General features: G+C 26.3%; 3 protein-coding genes across 3 annotated transcripts; 1 reads left to right on the plus strand and 2 right to left on the minus strand.

The window, feature by feature from the left end:
- Positions 1–2,707: 2,707 nt before the first annotated feature.
- OCT59_001426 (uncharacterized protein) lies at positions 2,708–4,484 on the plus strand (the record flags this gene model as incomplete). Its single annotated transcript, XM_066139556.1, has 4 exons — positions 2,708–2,888; positions 3,144–3,221; positions 3,450–3,651; positions 3,783–4,484. The coding sequence occupies 3 exons, from the start codon at positions 2,708–2,710 to the stop codon at positions 3,584–3,586; spliced, it is 396 nt and encodes a 131-aa protein (XP_065988952.1). The 3' UTR covers positions 3,587–3,651; positions 3,783–4,484.
- Positions 4,485–8,808: 4,324 nt separating this feature from the next.
- OCT59_001427 (uncharacterized protein) lies at positions 8,809–9,272 on the minus strand (the record flags this gene model as incomplete). The annotated part of the gene is made up of 4 exons (XM_066139557.1): positions 8,809–8,957; positions 9,036–9,058; positions 9,144–9,168; positions 9,251–9,272. The coding sequence occupies 4 exons, from the start codon at positions 9,270–9,272 to the stop codon at positions 8,809–8,811; spliced, it is 219 nt and encodes a 72-aa protein (XP_065988953.1).
- Positions 9,273–18,538: 9,266 nt separating this feature from the next.
- Positions 18,539–19,076, minus strand: OCT59_001428 (uncharacterized protein; the record flags this gene model as incomplete). The annotated part of the gene is made up of 2 exons (XM_066139558.1): positions 18,539–18,665; positions 18,889–19,076. 2 exons carry the CDS (start codon positions 19,074–19,076, stop codon positions 18,539–18,541), a joined length of 315 nt encoding a protein of 104 aa, XP_065988954.1.
- Positions 19,077–21,028: the final 1,952 nt, after the last annotated feature.

The raw sequence follows: 21,028 nt of genomic DNA on the forward strand, positions 1-21,028 counted from the left end.
AAGAGCCTTTTAAACTTTGAAATTGGGTGAAATGGAGGTATTTTCTTTATTTTTTTACATTTTATTTTTGTTTTAAAAACATTTCTAATGTTTTTTTTTCTTTGTTTTTTAACGACCTCCATTTCGCCCATTAAAGTTCAAAAGGCTGTTCTAATAAAATAAAGAAAAAGGAATGTTTACCTAAAACGAAAAAATAAAAATATAAAAAAGAACATGACCACGTAAACTTCAGATGTGAATCATTGACATTTATGTAAATTTACACAAGTTCACGTAAATTTTCATAAGAAAATTGTATCTACACATATTTACGTAAGTTTACACTCCCGTCGCATGGTTACGCCTAAAAAATTTCCTGACGTTCATCAGTGCTAGCTTTATTTCCTTTTTTATAAGATTTTTAATTATACTAATTTATTTTTTATTAAAAGATTCCTTTACCAAATCCCCTCCAATAAATAATGATTACTCTGATTGCTAAATTACATTTTAAAATTTATTATATAAATTAATTCACAGTTTGAGCTACGTCATCTATCATTAGTACGTTCTATTATTGAGTTTTAATTACAGCAACAAATACTTTTAAGGTCGACTTAATTGCCCAAAATTACCAAGATTAACCATAGGTATTGATATTATGCACAATTTATGACTCATTCATGAGAAACACTACAAATAATATGAACAATATTAATTTCAAACTAGTTCACAGTACATTAAAATTTAATTTCAGCGCGAAAACTGGTTATATCGATTAATTTAGATTAAACTCTTTTTTATTAATCAAAGTTTTTCGAGAGTATTAGAAATAAAATTTTTTTCCTAAAAAGATTTTAGATTCCGTAGTGATATTTAAATAAGGATATAAAGTTTAATTTACTCATAGGATTATCGAAATTATTGGTTTTATCAGAAAGATTCGTGGAATAAAAATTTATTTCGTACAAAATGTATCAATGTAGCGCGACATATTCTAAATTAGCCATTGATAGTTTACAAAATAATAGACACTATTAATAAAAAAATATCTTTTTAAAGAAAAATACAAAAATATTAATTTGCATTTACATATACAGAAAGTTCAGTTTTAATAGGCAATTGTAAAGATTATTTAGTCTAGGCGCAGTATATAGTTAAATCATAAGATATTTGTGAAAAAGATGTTAACAGTCGACCCTTTATAATCACATCATTTACTAAGTGTGACTATAAAGAATAGTAAGATATAGTCACATGGATAGATAATATATTTTTAAATAAAATATTAATAAATTTAATAAATTTATTTTTTAAGTTATCATATATTATTAACGTGTAGATTTAATTTATTACCTTTTAATGAATCTTTGATTGTAATAATTGAATGAAAATTCATGAAATTTTGTTATAACTGAAATCATTGTTAACTTTCAATAATAAATGCATGAAAAAAACTTTAAATTTTCCACCCGTATGCAAAAAAAACACGTACAACGGATGTGTTAGGTGTAATTACACCACGGTTAACCAAATTATAAATGAAGCATTTGAGACACATTGGAAAAAAAAGATATTAAAATAGATCTTTGAATATATACTTTAGAATTATTTGAAATTATGAACGACAAATCAATGATGATTTTTAATGGAAGAGTATTTCATAAAGCGATAAAAGGTCTTGTCAATAAACGCTTATTTTGTGGATTTAAGGATAAATTATTCAAAGAGATATTAGGGAATTTGTTAAACATACTATTAAAGAATTCGCTAAAAAATTTATCTGGTTACCAAGTTGTGAAGAAGTAAACAAATGGGAAATTAGCCATGGCATAACTAAACAAATGAAACGCAGGGGTACCACAATATGAGGTGATGTAAATGTGCTAAAGAACGGTTTAGTAAAGATATACGTGATAGGTGGATAGGTCATTATTTGGAAGTTGGAGGAAATCTAGATGACATTTGGTTTTCTTTAGATATTTCGACATATCATAGATTAATAATGTTTAGGAGTTCTCAATATGTAGAAAATTATTCGATACTAGATTAGAGTTAATTTGTAGATAGATACTTTATTGATATGATGTGTATATGTTATGACTGAAATTGATCTGATATATGAAATTAAAATTTGATGATCAATTAAAATAAAATCGAACATTTCATATTTAAAGATCAGCTAGATTTCAATTTCAGTCACAACACCGATAACCTAATCTGAAAGTCATGATTTAAACCTGATCTGCGCCAAGAACTGGTCACAGATCGAGCAGATCGATCAGTTGCCATTCAGGTTAAAAATCCGTTAAAATCATAATTTACTTGGTAACCCTTCATTCCGTCGATTAGTGTACAGAGTTTCACCTTTTGGCATTAATTTCAAACAACCTTACACTACATCATATTACATTATAGCATTATTATGGTATTGCAACCTAATTCAGATAGTTGTATTTCCATTAACTGGTAGATATTCTTCTGATCATGTTTTACATTTTATGAGTTAATTGTGCTTTTATTGTCTGATGGAATTGCCAATTGTGTTTGGTTATATTTTTACATTAGACTTTTCATCTGGTGAAGATGTAGATTGGGTTTCCATTAGTTGGTAAGAATTTCTGGTTGTACTTTTTACATTTGATTTTGTTTATTTTATTTGGAGTTGCTGGTTGTATTTTCATGTGTGATTTTTTATCTGATGGAATTGCTGGTTGTATTTTCACACATGATTTTTATCTGGTGGGTTGCTGGTCGTATTTTCATACATGATTTTTTATCTGGTGGAGCTGCTAATTATATCTCTTCATTTGATTTTTTATCTGATGTAGTTGCTGGTCATATTTCTACCTTTGATTTTTTATCTGGTGGAATTGCTGGTTGTATTTTCACACGCGATTTTTTATCTGGTGGGTTTGCTTGTTATATTTTCACACATGATTTTTATTCTGGTGGAGTTGCTGGGTGATTTTTTTGCATTTGATTCTTATCTGATGGAGTTGCTAGTTGTATTTTCACGTGATTCTTTATCTGGTGGGGTTGCTTGTTGTATTTTCATATGTTATTTTTTGTCTGGTGAAGTTGCTGGTTGTATTTTTACATTTAATCTTTATCTGGTGAAGTTGCTAATTATATCTCTTTATTTGATTTTTTATCTGATGTAGTTGCTGGTCATATTTCTACCTTTGATTTTTTATCTGGTGGAGTTACTGGTTGTATTTTCACATGCGATTTTTTATCTGGTGGGTTGGTTTGCTTATTATATTTCACATGTGATTTTTATTCTGTTGGAGTTGCTGGGTGATTTTTTTGTATCTGATTCTTATCTGATGGAGTTGCTGGAATTTCTTGTTGTATTTTCACACATGATTTTTTGTCTGGTGAAGTTGCTGGTTGTATTTTTGCATTTAATTCTTTATCTGGTGAAGTTGCTAATTATATCTCTTTATTTGATTTTTTATCTGATGTAGTTGCTGGTCATATTTCTACCTTTGATTTTTTATCTGGTGGAATTGCTGGTTGTATTTTCACACGCGATTTTTTATCTGGTGGGTTTGCTTGTTATATTTTCACATGTGATTTTTATTCTGGTGGAGTTGCTGGGTGATTTTTTTGCATTTGATTCTTATATGATGGAGTTGCTAGTTGTATTTTCACGTGATTCTTTATCTGGTAGGGTTGCTTGTTGTATTTTCATATGTTATTTTTTGTCTGGTGAAGTTGCTGATTGTATTTTTACATTTAATCTTTATCTGATGAAGTTGCTAATTATATCTCTTTATTTGATTTTTTATCTGATGTAGTTGCTGGTCATATTTCTACCTTTGATTTTTTATCTGGTGGAGTTGCTGGGTGATTTTTTTGCATCTGATTCTTATCTGATGGAGTTGCCGAAGTTTCTTGTTGTATTTTCACACATGATTTTTTGTCTGGTGAAGTTGCTAGTTGTATTTTTGCATTTAATTCTTTATCTGGTGAAGTTGCTAATTATATCTCTTTATTTGATTTTTTATCTGATGTAGTTGCTGGTTATATTTCTACCTTTAATTTTTTATCTGGTGAAGTTGCTGGTTGTACTTAATTCATATAACTATTAATTACCGATTTGCATGAGATAAATAGAAAAATTATCGCAAATTTAAAATCTGTGTTTCCCTATAGATAAGTTGATTAATTTTTAACCAAATCATTTGAAATTTTTATTGAATGAACTTTGAGATTTAATTTTTTTATTCAAATGTTTAATATGATTCTTATAAAACTCAAAATTTTAAAATCCATTTATAAATTAAACAAGTCAAAATTACATATGAAATGTGCATTTCCTTCATAGATAAGTCAATCAATTTTTAACCAAATTACTTAAATTTTTGTTGAAAAAACTTTGAGATTATATTTTTTTATTCAAGTATTTAATATTAATACTATAAAATTTAAAATTTTACAAAAAATTCCTAAATATTGCCAATTAGTCAAAATTTAGCAATATTTTGAATAAATTTGCACTACTTTTTTTTTGCTTTATAAAAGTATCAGCTAAAAACCTCAAATTTTACATTTACATACTTTACATATGTATTAATATATTTTTTAAAAAAAATTAATTGAAAAAATACAAATTTTTTTTATATTTGATATAATGATTTTAAACTCTGCAAAAACTACATTTTTTTGCGATTTTTTCAAATTTTTCAGTTTCAGTTTTTAAGTTAATAACTCCGCAAAAATAAATTTTGATGCTTTATTAAAATAATCTGCATCACGCTTTAAATCACATATTCTGAATATAGTATACAAAGTATTTATTTTTAGATTATTAAGTAAAATCAGGGTTTCAATTAGTATATCATTCACATGTGGACTAGCAATTAATATTTAAATTACTTGCTAGTATTGTTTTATTTTCTAGAAATAATATGTACACTTGCAATAATAAAATCAAGATTATGCAAATCTGTTAATATTGCACTTTGCCATCCAGTTCATTTATTTCTTCTGATATTGAAATAAATAGTACAATTGATATCTTTTTATATAAAATAACAGATTATAATTAAAATTATTTCTGATAAGTAATTTTTTAATACAATTTAATATGTTTGATTTTCAAACAAATGGTTTCTTTTAATTTGGTTTAATTGTAGTTCAAAAACTTTAATAATATCATTTTTACTTATAAAATTTTGAAGATAAGAGAAATTCAAAAAGTTATTTTAAATTATACTATATAATATAAATAATAAACTACAATTAATTTCTATTACTATTATAATAAATATTAATTATAAAATGGTTAAATATCTTATGTATAATGTTCCAGAAAATCCAATGCTATTTCAGTATATTTGTTATACAATTTTATTCTCCAAGTGGCAAACTATCTGCAACCTTTTTTTTAATATTACCAGCTAAAGATGTAGTATATAATTGATAATTACTATTTTATGTTGTAATAGTAAGAGTTGCAACCTATTACTATTTTTAAATTTAAAGTATTGTAATAGAACTGAAAAAATTAATAATAAAGGTCACCAGTTTTTTTGATTTAAATTTATAATTAATTTTTAAAAAGATTACTATAAAAATAATTAATAATAAAAGTTACATATTGGTTCGCAAGAATAAGAAAATTTGAGTGAAGATCTTTTCTTTCTATTTTTAGAGCGAAAACATATAAATAAATAGTCAATTATTAACCAATTATAAAATAGTTCGCATTTATATAATTTCTGAATTTTTTTCAGTAATCTTTATATATAATTTTTTCAAGTTCTATTGTAATATTACAACACTTAAAATTTTTTAAAAATTTCCTTTTTTGAAAAATAAAAATTACAAAAATAAGTTTTATTAAACAAATATTATTACAAAAAAAAATGATTGATATATTATAATATATATTTATATAATTAGCAATAATTACAATATTATATAATAATTACAAAACTAGTAGTAATTATAATACTATATAATAATTATAATACTTTACTATGATAATTATAACAAAAGTGTTTTATATATATACAATATTATAATAATTGCAACCTTACAATTTTCTAAAAATAATTATATATTATATCTTTATTGCTAGCATTTATATAGTAATATCAGATATTTAGTATATTCTCTGACTAGTGTTAAAATTAATTCTGGTATTGGCTTAGGGAAGTGACACATATGATGTAATTATTAGAGGGGGGAAGGAAATAATTAAAATCTGATGTTACACTTATTCTATTTATATAAATTGTATAATTAAATTTAATTGGTTATTAAATCTGACAAGGGGGGGAGGGGGTAAAATTCATAGTAAAATGAATATGATGTAATATGTGTCACTTCCCTTATATATACAAAAAAAAAGAATTTTTGATTTATTAATAAATAGAATCATAAATTATATAAATTGGATCTATAAAAAAAAATTTTTTGATTATTATTAATTGAAGTTTTTTTCATTAATAATTTAAAACCACTTACATGCATTATTATTATTTATTTATTATATAAATATTATTATTTAAAGAAAATTGATCTAATCTTTTAATAAACTGTTATATTAGAATTTTCACTATAATTATTATAATTTAACTTTTTTTACTAAAATTAAAAGTTAGTATCAGGTAGGGATTGGAATCGATTTTACAATAATTGAATTTATCAAAAATCGATAAGAATCGATTTTAAATCGATTATCGAATAAAAATCAAATTTACTTATTGTGGCATAGTAGCGTTAATAAGATTTCCACTGCGTAATCTACAAGTATTAGTTTTATTTCGGTTAACAAACCCTATTTGTCACACATTATTTGTCATATAGTTAATTTCTTAATTTCTTAATGCCGGCCATTTTGTGACATTTTGGAGTAGTCCATTAATAAGAAGTTAAGTTGTTATCACGTAACATTAACAAAAATCCAAAAAAGAAAATTTTGTTGTCCAATGAAATTCAAGTTATATTGTACAAAATTCCCAAAAAGGAAATTTTTATGTCAATCTTAATAATTTTGATAGTCACGTGACCGGCAGTAGTATAATTTTGATTAACAATTAATTAATGATTAATCGATTCTAAAATTGATTCTAATAATGATAATCGATTCCAATCCCTAGTATCAAATTATAATTAATATAATAAAGAAAATTTAATCTCAATTTTTTTAACAACTAACGCTAATAATAAAAAGTACTAAGATTTTTAATATAATTGGCACTTTTAATTTATAATTATCTAATAATCTTTTAATAAACTGTTATATTAGAATTTTAAAAATTTTTTATAAATTAAATATTTGACAATTTTTTTTTTTTGAATTAAATAATCAATTGTGAAATAAACAAATAAAATAAAAGGCTGATACTTTATATAGTCCACTTGCTTTATAACGAATTTTGATTTAACAAATTTCTTAATATATAGTGAACCTTCAGTGTTGTACCAATTTTATAAAATAAGTTTATGACCAGTGTATATAAAATATATATAAAATAACTCTTATTGTAACAAATTTTTGTTTAATAACGAATTTTTATTTAATATAATAAAGATATTTGTGTATCTATCCCTTAAACTGTAGAAGTTAAAATTAATTTTAAAAATTTTTGAATTTTTAAAATATCTTAAGATCTAGTGATCATAGAAAAATGAAATTATATTTGTTAGATTCCTCTTATTAAGGCGCATTTAATGGTAATAAAATCATAACTCTAAAATTGATAGATAAAAAGTTATATTAATTTATAAATTTTTAGATTTTATAAATTATCCTGTTACATAATATTTGTAGTAGGACAATTTTATTTCTATCAGATTCTTCTCATTAAGACGCATCAAATAGTGGTAATTTTATATTTCTAGGGTTATTGGATAAAAAGATATTTCAATTTGAAAAATTTAGTTATAATTTGTCGATCATTTACTTTTAAAAAATCATTAATCAAATTGCTTTTTTTCAGAAAATACTTAGAATTTATTATAAAAATATTGGTTTATGTAATAAAATATTTTAAGATATTTAAAAGTGTCTTTAATTAAAAAACAAAATTGCAGGCAAATTTGGCTGCAAACAGTTTAAGGGATAATATAAGTATTATACAATTTATCACAATATACAAAATTTTTCTGAATTATACCAGATTTTCATATTATATTAATAATTTTTTTATAATGAAGGCCTGACCACACTTTTGTTATAAAGCGTATAATGGTTGACCTGTGTTTGGAAGAATACAAAGAAATTAGTTGTGGTTAGCCCTTACTTGGCACTATTACCAGCCTTCAACCAGGCTTGTTTTAATGATTCCTCTATATTATTTTTGCATGTAAAATGGGAGGATTTTTATTTGGAATATTCTATGATTATAATAATATTAATTAGAAACTTGAATGATTCATAAAAAATGTGTTTATATCGTTTTAAATTATTACCATTCCATGTACTAGTTTCTCTTAAGAGCGCATTATTAGTAGCTGCAGTTGATTGAACACCAAAATCTCTTCATGGATCTATTTCTAGAGGAGAATTGGTTTCCTTTTTATTCTTTTTATTCTTTAAACAATAAACTTTAAAGTAATCATCTATCCATAAACCTACTAAAGATACCTTCTCCGTCTCTATCCATAAAATCAAAATAAATAAAATTTTCATTGAATGAATACAACTTGACGAGGGGAGGTAATGAATAGAACTCCGGCATCCACCTGTAAGATTAAGTTCGCGTTATTGAAAGATAAAATTATAATCAAAGAATTATTTATTTCTATATAGCAATGAACCTACCACAGATTTCATTTGATACTCTAACTCCGAACTGTTGAGTTTAATCATCATTCCAGAACCGGAGCTGAATCGACAGAGTTGTTTCCTTTCGTAGGACGCGCAGATTGATAATATCCTTGCCCGATTTCAGCACCTTTGGTTTGTAAAGGGAACTCCTCTGGCGTATATTGTCCTCCAAAAACTTTTTCTTTATTTTCTTTAGAAATAAAAAAAATGAATCATTAACTTTCTAATCTTCCAACTGAGTGTAATCCATTGACTGACCATATCGTACCTAATACAAATAGCCAAAATTTCCTTTGGCAATACGGGCCGCCAGTAATATGACGTGCTCCTTCCGGGGTAAAGAATGATCTACTACAGTAACATGTGCGGTAGAAACCTGATAATGCCTAGCGCCATTATTGCTTATTACATAAATGATTATAATCCATTAGGAGATTCATTTTTTATTAAAAAGAAAGAAAGGAAAATAATAAAAAAACTTACTCGTTTGGCAATTGTTGGTCATGGGGACATCTTGTAAAAAATTGAATTAATTCAGCCGTCACGATGTGTCCAACTCTTTTTTTATTTTAATCATGAATGATTATAATCCATTATGAGATTCAATTTTATTAAAAAGAAAGAAAGGAAAATAAAGAAAAAATTTACCGTTCGGCAATTGTTGGTCATGCTACTTCTTGCTTGTAAAAACTGTTCTGCCATCACTATATGCTCAACTCTTTTTAAATTCTTGTGGTGAACGACCACTCGTCACGAGTTTGTTTTCTAGTTGCACCAAATTTTATTGAATATAATTAATAAACTTTTTTGTAATTTCAAAAGCCAAGAAAAATAAAAACAATAATATTTTTTTTTTGAAGTTAAATCGTAAAATACATAGTAACATTTCGCTTTGTTTATTTCAATATTGGCACATTTTTAACGAAAAATAATTATTTTTACGTACCATCGAACTGGTCTCGCGCCTCCAAGGCAGTACCATTCTCTCTCTATTACTAAACACCAATTTCTCGCCACATTAAAGAATAGACTAAAGAAAACCAAAATCTTTATGGATCTATTTCCAATTTCCAGAGGAGAATTGATCCTTTTATAGGCAAATATCTTCATATTTAATCCCAGAGGAGTCTGGGTGTAATCTCGATACATCATAATGTATAATATTATCAACAATTTGTTCTAACTTTAATCGATCTTCTTTCACGGCCAACACTTGGTCTTCTTAATCTCCATGATGGATAAGAATATAATAATAATAACAAATATCCATATTTCATTGTTATTAAGCACTCTTTTCGGGAGTGCTTAATAACAGTAAAATAGGTATTTTTATAAAATTTTATTTAGGAGGGTAAAGGATTTTTTTTTTTTCTGGTAGCTTGGGCAAAAATGAACGATTTTATAATGCAGTGGATTGATTGTCATACATAATTTTCGTGTGAAAATGTGATTTGTAAATTAATGGCTAAATCCCATTGAGCTTAGTTCAAATGCATTCGTAAGCCTCATCAATGAAAAAAACATCATGAAAAAACATCAATATATGCATATTGAACCATATGATCAAATCATTTGATTAAACTTTAAATTTTTTTTTGATGATTGATCTACACAAAAGAATTTCCGTTCTGGTTACTGATTTTTTTTCGATGTTTTTTTTTTGATTTAAAATCATTTTAACAGTATGAATTAAAAACTTTAACGCGCTTTTATTTTGTGCATTACAAACAAGAGAAGTTGTTTAAACTTGTTGAAAAAACTTACATAATTTTACGTAAATGAAGATTAAGACGCCAACGAAAGTAAAAAGATTAAGAAATCGCTTATATAATTAAATTAATTAATGGCGTAAAAAAGAACTATGCCAATTAAGAAATGTCATATTTCTTCATGAGGTTACACCGTAACTCTGTAAGTATACTTTACTTTACCGAATATAGGTCTTCATAATATTAAAATAATTTACTGTAAACGTATTTTACTATAATATCATTATATATGTTATCTCTCTCTTAAATATATACTTATTTGTATTATTCAAACAGAAAATGCCTCAAAAAAGATAAAACAGCTAAAAGACAAAGAGGATATATGGATTCTATTCAACACATTGAGCTGCATCACGATAAATATCTTGTATTACTATATGCTATCATATGGTGTTATTGTGGATCAAACCCTTAATGTAATAACCAGCAGTAAGATCGGCATCACTAAATATTTAATATGATATACAGTATAAAAAAGTATTCAAATTTGTCACATTGATGTATAATGGCTATGTTCCGTGTGAAAATATTTTTTGTCTTACTTATCTCCTGCAGGAGAAAATGTACGTTGACGCAGTTGACGCGGCTAACCCTTTTTACATAATTCTATACATTTTTAAAACAACCTACTTTTTTATGCATATCGCTATTATGTATATTCCAAATCGGTTTTAGACCTGTTTTTATTATGCTATTAATATTGTTAATAATATTTAATATCTAAAAAATGAAAAAATGAAGATATTAGAATAGTTAAAAGATAATTCAAATTAAAAAGATAAAGGGAAAAAGAAAAAAGAAAAAAGAAAAAGAAAAGATTCTTATATTCGACTAAACCTAAAGTGAAATTTTTTAATATAACATATTGAAAAGTCGGAGTTCGGGTATATACATCCGTTAGTCTCAAATCTTATTCATTAAAGGAATACCCAATTTTGAGTCGTGATTCTGTGCAGAATGTTGAAATTGAAATATTTACATACAATAAAATTCGTTTATAGAAAATTAAAAATAAATTATCCTAATTCTTTAAAATAATAACATTAATAATGATAAAAAAAAATGGTTTAAACCTAAAAAAAGGACCTCCGGTGGGAAAAAAAATTTTTTTTTTATTCCCATTTTTATAAAATCTTTTCATCAATCAAGTCAAGAATCAGGGTTTATTACAAGTTATTCTATATTAGTATAGATATTCTATTTATACGTTTTTATATAATTCTATCATCTGATCCTTCATATATCCTTTATTCATCACCTGTTATCGATAGTATAATTTATTAATTCGGTAACAAATACAAAGTAAAGGCGCAGAACAATGACACGTCATAATAGCAGCTGTGCCACCTTCACGTGATCTAAATTTACGATATATTACGAAGTTGTTACAAAAATAACGGATATTTCAAGTATTTTAATTCATTCATTAGATTAAATAAATGATACCATTTAAGTTGGGGTGCGTGATTGATTTAGGCAGCTACGTCACAAATCATGATAATTGATCGCACTAACTTTTAAGAATAAAACATTAGAAGAGCATTCAATATATATAAACTTTTGTAATTGAATAATTAATATGTGCATTTAATTTGAAAGTCATGAGATTAGTAGAAAAACATAATTAATCATAATTCGTGTATATAGCAGAATATACTGTTTATTTTCCTTAATTATTATCATAATTCATAATTACAAACCTAATTACAATTTTATGGGACTACTGTAGTAATTATACTTTCATTTTTTTTAGAACTATAAATCTTAATTAAAAAACAATTTAACTTAATTGTTAAACATTAATAATAATAAAACGAAATTTGAAGGGGTGTTATCTTCAAAACATAATCACTTGGAACTATTGCCTGAATAGTCCAGGAGTGTTTCTTAGGGTTCATAGTTGGAGGGAAGTCCGGTCTCATCTATAATCCGGCACAAAAAGGCAAACGCAAATGATAAGTAATAAGATTTATTAAAAGTTTAACATGGAATGAAATTATTATAAAGCAACAACCTTTCATTATTAGATTATGATAATAAATAATGAGTGTATTTAATTAATGAGAGTAGATATTCCCTATAAAAAATTTTATCCGTTATTTCTGTGAAAACTCCGCAAAAATGAGCCTTTCGCGGATCCATTCACGGAAAATATAAATAATACGATAAATTCCGTGATATAAGGTTATTAATTCCGGAAATATGAGCCTTTTACGAAAAAAAAAGATGGAATATAAAAAACGGAATGACTTTTTTTATAGGGATTATTGATTAACATAATCTAAATATTAAAAGTGCTTTTGTCTTTTGAAGCACAACCGGATGGATAAAATAAATAAAATTTTAGCAGGTCTTCTGGAACCTCAATTTATAACTTTACGAAAGAAACATTAAATCAGCAAAGAAATTATCTTAAACCAATAAAATTTATATTTAAAAGAAATACCTTGTTTCAATAAAGTTTATATGGCCAATAATTGAACTCATTAAAGTTTACAATAAGAAATCAACTGAAACAATATTCAAAAATTAACAATATTAAGAGATTCGCTTTAAATGAGATATACTTTCTTATTCTGTATAATTGATTATACGGATGATCATCCATTTAGATGAACGTACGATTGGACAACTGTTCAAAAGTACTTATCCATACTGTAATGTTTGTGATTGGTTCTAAGTTTTGAATGAAATAATATGAATGGATAGTCCTATAACCTATATTTGAAAATTATTTTGTTGAGATGAAACTTCCAGAAAGATTCGCCGATTCATATTACTGTGAACATGACTGGTCACGAACTAATTAAGTTATTTCTCCTTGTTTCATAGATTACGGTAATAATCTATTTATGAAACATTACAAGCCTTCCTAATTTTGGAAGTTTATCGAAGAATGAATTTCATATCATTAGACTTGTTTAATATCTGAATAAAGTGCAAAAATTTCGCAACCAATAGGATATATAATCTTTATTAGTATAAAGCTTTTAAAAGTATTATTTATCATAAACTTTTTAAGTTTCGTCATGTTTATATGATTGATAAATTGGTCGTTGCTTATCAGATACTTTAACGTTGGAATAATGGTCGATGTTGAATTGTGGCATTACGTGCAACATGACAACAATTATTCGATATTGACGAATAACAATAACTTTCCGGGACGGGAATAACATATTAGTTTACTAAGAGACTCGTGTTTAAAATTTTGAAATAAATCTTTCAAATTATTTTCAATGATAAATAAAGATTGTATTATTTTTATCCTAAAATTACTTTATTTTTATCTCAAAAGTTTTTAATAGGTGCAATTGCATGTTACGGATGACAAATGAAATTATTAATTGTTCAGCTTATCATTCTTACAATAAAGTATTTCTATGATAAATAATTTATTATTTATATAAAATATAATTTGAATACAAAACATAATATTCTAAAATTTGAAATAAAATAAGATCTGCTTTTTGCGACACAAATTATATTATAACAGATATACTGTATATAGTATAGTACGGCTTCAGCGAAATAGACTTCAGCGAAACGTTACCGTAACCATATTATAACAGATAATGCATTTTAAAATTAATTACTTTTTATTAATGTTGTATCATGCGAATAAATTATTATAGTATATGTAGTAAAGCATATCTTATATATACTGTTTGGTTCATATCATGAATTAAATTTGAGAAATTTTCTATATACTAGTGATGAGGATCGTTAGCGAAGCGGGTTCCATTTTTTTTTGTTTGTTTTCTTTCCCAATCATAAGCTTGATGCGTTCAGGTATTTCATTTTCATTTCCAAAATGCACCAGTATCACGATGCATATATGATGCTTGTTTGTGAGTTTAGGCTTTATTAATAGAAAAGTTTCTTCAATAATCAAATGAAAGAATATACAATAAATTTATTTATTTCTTTATTTCTTTATTAATTTTTATTTCTTAGATAAATTAACTAACGCAAAATAGTCTACAACATTTAATCTAATAATAATAATGTATTTTACTATATTTAAACTCAATTAATTAATGTATTTGTTAAGCTAATCAATTAAAAAATAGTTTAATTTTAAAGTTTAAATTATCTACGCGAAACATAAAATTTGGTCTTTTCCTAAATTGCCTTCCTATCCGTACCCTAAACGGTGCGTTGGAGGAAAGTATTACAAGGCTTTCCCAACTAAACCTTGCTGTAAGAAAATTTCGGGTACAAATTCCTCCACTTTCTCCCGCATTGTATATAAAATTATCTTCCACTTTCTCCCGCATTGTATATAAAATTATCCTCCACTTCAACTTCTCCCGCATTGTATATAAAATTATCCTCCACTTCAACTTCTCCCGCATTGTATATAAAATTATCCCTCCACTTTCTCCCGCATTGTATATAAAATTATCATCGACGTACTCTCCCAAAATTCTACTAATATTTATAAATAAAATTATCTTAATCTGCCTTTTTTTTATATATATATTATAAATTTCAGATCGAATTTTATTTTATATATAACTTTACGTTATATATTATTTTTGGCCTATGCCTTAACTTGTTTCTTGCCAAAATTTGTTTGGCCATGATATTATTTTGACTTTCATGAGCCAAATCTTGTTTTGCAATACACTTATATGGATTTGCCTATGTTTGGCCATATTATTTCGACTTTTTTCAAACAAAATCTTGTTTGACAGAGTGTTGAGCTGATGTATTAACTTTTTTCTTGGAAAAATTTGTTTGGCCCATGCTTTCATGAGCCAAATCTTGTTTTGCCGTTTCTTTTTAAGTTTGGCCGGTGTCACTTCGACAAAATCTGCGAGTTAAATTTTAAGATTGTTGCTTGGTCATTATCAAATTTAAACCAGATTATTTATAAAATATTTTTTTAAAACTATTATAAAAAGTTATTATAACTAATATGTTGATATGATCTTATGAAGGTTTATTTTTATATAAAATATCTCTCCATCTGAGATAAAAATATTTTAGATTTTAAAAATAATATATTAAAATTTAAAAGTTTAAAATATAAATTAATTATAAATATCCATATCAATATTTTTTCATTGATTATTAATGGATAATATTACGTGTATGATAAGTATAAGTGTTAGGCAAGAAAACTTTGTCATTGAATTTTTTTTTTAAAAAAAAGGGAAAAGAAAAAATTGATAGAAATAACCAGATTTTTTTTTGATCTTATTTATATTTAAATTTGCATATAACATCAAATAAACGTAATTTTCTCACACTTTTTTTGAATTTCTTTTGTTTTACTAAAAAAAATCTGATAATGATTAAGGGGCCAATTTCCTTGTGAATATTTTGAAATAATGATACATGTTATTAATAGACATGTCTCAATTGTATTAAGATCCCTTAAAATAATAATAATGAAATTTAAGAATTTTTAAAGAAACAAATTTATTAACATATTTAGAATTTTATTTTATTGTCTGCATCATTTGTACTTTTTATTACAAGATTAAGTTGATCAACAATACGATACGGTTAATATATTGTGAATAACTTTCGTGCCAACAATAAGTTTAAATGTTAATGATATCATATTCATGAAATTTAGTAGTTAATAATTACATTGTCGTTTAAGGTTACACGCGTTAAAACATTAATATAATAAACGTACACGAAAAATTGACGTATGTTACTATTAATAACATGTTACTGATTCATATCAATTTTAAAGAATTTTAATTAATAACATAATTTAAATTTTAAAGTTCAAAGTTCATCTATATCATCAGCTTCAAACGATAGTTGGTATGTGATCGTCATGAAATATTACATTTGCCGCAGTTTATTAGTTGTTAATTTTTAAAAAATACTATTTACATTATTGTTTATAAAAAAATAATAGTTAATATTTTTTTACCTTTGTAATCAGGATGAATATAATACGCTAAGAGATATTCGTCGAAATCATACATTTTAAATCGTTCGTTGAAGGATTTAATTGAATCTGACGAAATCATCTTCATCAGGAATCTTGTTAATCGATTGACCAAGATATGCCAGAAAAAAAGTAACAATCAGCTAGCGTTGATTTATTACTTTCAAGACTTAGAATAGCGTCTCTGATAGGTATCATAATGTTTGTCAAATCATAAACATCATTAAATTAAAAAATCCACGTTTCCGATTAATAATTATCTTAACAGCCTCACTCGTAATAATATTAGAGTTTTCACTGATAACCTAATAAAATATATTTAACAAAAAATAAAATCAAATTGCAATTTTGCAATTTTTATATTACAAAATAAAATAATAAAGTTGTACTTTGAGACAAATTTCCAGCCGAGAAATTGAATCTAACATCTCATAAACAGTCGTCCATCTCGTATTCAAATATGTGTTTAATCCACCACCTCCAATTTGTTTTTCTTTAATTTTCAATTCTAGTAGTTCTTTGGGGCGGAATTTAAAGTCTCAGAACTACTAGAGGTGGATCTGTTGCTTGAACGGATATTATTGAAGATCATATTTATAGATAGTGACCCACATATTTAAATGGTTTAGCAGGTAGTCATTAAGGGTATCCAAGGTATTTGGACTTTTTGCCGAAGTCCATTTCACTGAAACCCATTCCGCCGAAGCCATTTCTCCGAAGGGATTTCACCGAAGGGGTATTTCGCTGAAAGAACGTTTCGCCGAAATACCATTTCACGAAACTCCATTTTACCGAATCCATTTTTCCGAAGCCATTTTATCAAAATGGACATTTCGCCGAGTGGACATTTTGCCTAATGGACAATGGTAGCGATTACTGTAACATTTTAATAAGTATTCATCGCGCAATGAAATTAAAAATTAAATTATTTTTAGAGATTTTTTTTTCTCAGGATATTATCACTTTAACATTCAAGTAACTGATATTAATTGTTAAGAAATAAATAAATAACTTTATTTTCCTGAAACATTTATTCACGAAAAAAGTAAGTAAAAAAAAGACTATTAATATATTATAAACAAAGATAAATTTAATAAAAATCAGCTAATTCAAAAATTTTAAAAATTTTTCTAGAAAACATTTCTTTATGTTATAAAATAACCAAATGGAATAAAAAATTTTTCGGCGAAATGTTCATTCGATAAAATGGCTTCGGTGAAATGGAATTCGGTGAAATGGTATTTCGGTGAAACGTCCTTTCGGCGAAATATCCCTTCGGCGAAAAGGACTTCGGCGAAAAGTCCAGATACCGATCTGTTTATAATTTTATACGGATTACAATCCGTTAATCCAGATGATCTCCCATCCGTCATCCGTTTTATAACAGATTAAATCCGTCCTAAAATATCAGATTAGGATATCCGAGCTGGATCCATAAAATAGGATCTATCGGATCACTAAATATTTTATTTTATCATTGATCTCACTATGTTTATTCAATTAACTAGCTAATGGTCATAAAATATGGAATTTTTATTTATTATATTGTCTTGCATTTATTGATTGATCATCTGAAACGTGATCGTGACCCTTGGAGCTACTGGTTATACTCGAATAAAAATAGCTAGTTTTACTAATAAATTACTGCGTCATGCGCATGAACAATTGTTCACGCCGATCACTTTTTTGCAAAAAATACTGTAAACATAATATCTTAGTACAATTTTTATTAATAATATGTACAATCTATCTATTTTAACTTAATCAGATGTTACCGTTGAACTATCTTCTAAGTTTCTACGTAAGGAAGTACTACACAATATGTACATGTTAACAATTATAATATTTTGTAAAATTAACAAAGTTTTAATAAACTCAGCCAGAATAGAAGGATCATTTGAATAATTAATCGGAATTGTAGATTCACACAATTTGTAATAACGATGCACTTCAACATCATCTCTGATCAGAACATTCAAATATAGCTTTGGTCCTGCTACTTGCACTCCTACAATTCCAAATTGACCCTTTTCAGGTTTTGACTTTCTCGAACCTAGTACATTTCTTCTGCTTGTTACAACAAATTCATGAACATTCTACATACATAAGTTCATAAAGTTTGTCACTTTCATTTGTTACAAGCATTATATCTGGTCGTCTTCCTCGTCCATCGCCCTTTCTATCTGAACTTGCTATACTTTGACGTTCAAAACTAAAAAATAAAATTATATTCATCAATCTTAGATTCATAGCATTATTATATCAATATATTAATATTATGACAACTTACGTGGTGATTATTGCATTTTCTCCAAAGGGATTATCAAATAATGTAGCATGAATTGCAGAAACAATGAAACAATTACATTATTGACATAGGTATCCTCATTTAATGATTCAACAAATTGAGGGCAAAAAGCTGGATTACACCAAACGTTTTCAACGTATCAAGAATTTTCAACACAACTTCTTTAAGCTTATCATCACTTTCCACCATAGCATGATGTTTTACGGAAAAATTATTGGTCCATTCTCGTTGTTCCAATTCCTTAATATAGTTAGTATAATACTTTTCGAGCCAACTCTCTAGTGAATTCTTAAAATCTTCGAAAGTGGGCCACATGTTGTCGCCTTCCAATTCCCATCATGTCGTAATCCTTGTGGCAGATTTGGATCAAGAAATTTAATAGATTATTATCAATTAAAAATTCTTGAATATGCCTAACAAGTGAATAAAATTCAATTCCTTGATCATATTTAAATTTGACATATACAAATTCTTTTGCTGTTGAGAATATTAGATCCCCAAAAACGTACTTTCCATCCTTTTTTTCCTTTAAATTAGAACGAAAATAATCTGACTAACACCATTTTACAGAAAAATTATCGGTCCATTCTCGTTGACCCAACTCTTTATTTCAACAAGATGACCTTTCGTTATAAGTTCTGACCAAAACTTTGACTCCATTCTCTAAAAAATTTTGATCACGTTTCTGGGAATACAAACTAGAAAAATGATCATTTATCGGTTTTTTCCATAATTTTTTTATAGGGATTTCAAAATTTTTTTTTAAAAAAAAAGTTTTAAAAAAAAGTTTTAATTATATAGTAATAATTTTCATTTTATTTGACCAATGTAGTAGTATATTAACTAAAGTTTATTCATAGTATCAAATAAGCTATATTGAATTATGTTGAGTTTATTTATAGTATCAAATAAACTATATTGATTTATGTTAAAAGTAATATTATATACACATATAATACATATTTTACTATTGATTTACGTTAAAGTAATATTACAATTATTAAAAATATTTCCTTGTAAGAACTCCTTAATAAGAGTCATTATCCAATTGGATATTTTGCGACTTTTGAAGAAATAAATGAAAGAAAGAATTTATCATTTGATTTAAATAGATTTTACTGATAGACTTCCTGTGCATTAAATCTGATGTGTGGTGCAGCGATTTTTTTGTGCAATGTTTGCCACATGTCGGATAAAAATCAACTTTTGACTTTTTTTCGTTTACAGTAATACAAAAAATGATAATCTCAATTTTTTTTTCCGAATGACCGGGGTCTTGTAGATGATGTCATGTACTCACTAAATTTCTAAAAAAAGAAATTCGCTATCCTGACGATAAAATCGTAATAAACAGAAAATAAACGATAATGATAATTTTCGCGTCAGGTCATTTCTCACGTTTCCTGGTTTTTCGTTCAAGAAATAGTATTCGAGATGGTTGCAAATTATTCACCAAAAACATTTTCATGAATTAATATTATACAATTATTCACAAAAAAACAATTCAAAATTAGACTTTGTACATCCAAGAAATTAGAATCATTTTTTACAAACTGGAAGAATAGAAAATTAGAAAATCAAAGAAATTACTATTAGTGTAAATAATTGTAGCGTTGTAATCCAAACTTACGAAGACGATGATGTAAATTATTTAAATCAAATTTATGAGTGTATTTTTTTTTATATGGTATATTAATATTTTTTTTTTTAGAAAATAGACTACTACTGCTACATGGTTAATTTGGATATTCAAAAAGATTAGGGATGTTTATTAAAAAAGAAATCATATAGGTAGAATTGCAAAATCAAATTCTTTGGTTAAAGAAGCTGCCAATAACTTGCCAAATGGACCAATGATGATAACCCGGGAGATGATGATTGCTACAGGCAACAAAAGACTGCAAATATGGGGTCAAAAAACTCGAATTCGAGAAGGCAACCTTTGCAATCTTCGTTTCAGAAGTCAGACGGGGATAAAAAGAATTCGTAAAGTAGGAAATTGCCTTACAAAGTAAGTGGCGATGTCGCTACTGGCGTAGATCCATTCTAGAGCAAACCAAGAAATTAACGGTTAAATTCGCAAAGTATAAGCTCAGAGTTCTTCACTGTCAACCAGGGAAATAATTACTTTAGGAAGTTCAGATTTTTCTTCTGATTATTCTGATGAAGCTGATAACTTTGATAATCCCGATAATTATATACGCACGCCCGGTGGTTGCTCAGCAACCGAAAATCCTTATGAAGAGAGGATATTGTAAGATCCTAGC

This window comes from Rhizophagus irregularis, chromosome 1 (genome assembly GCF_026210795.1).
Source record: "Rhizophagus irregularis chromosome 1, complete sequence".
NCBI lineage: Eukaryota > Fungi > Glomeromycota > Glomeromycetes > Glomerales > Glomeraceae > Rhizophagus > Rhizophagus irregularis.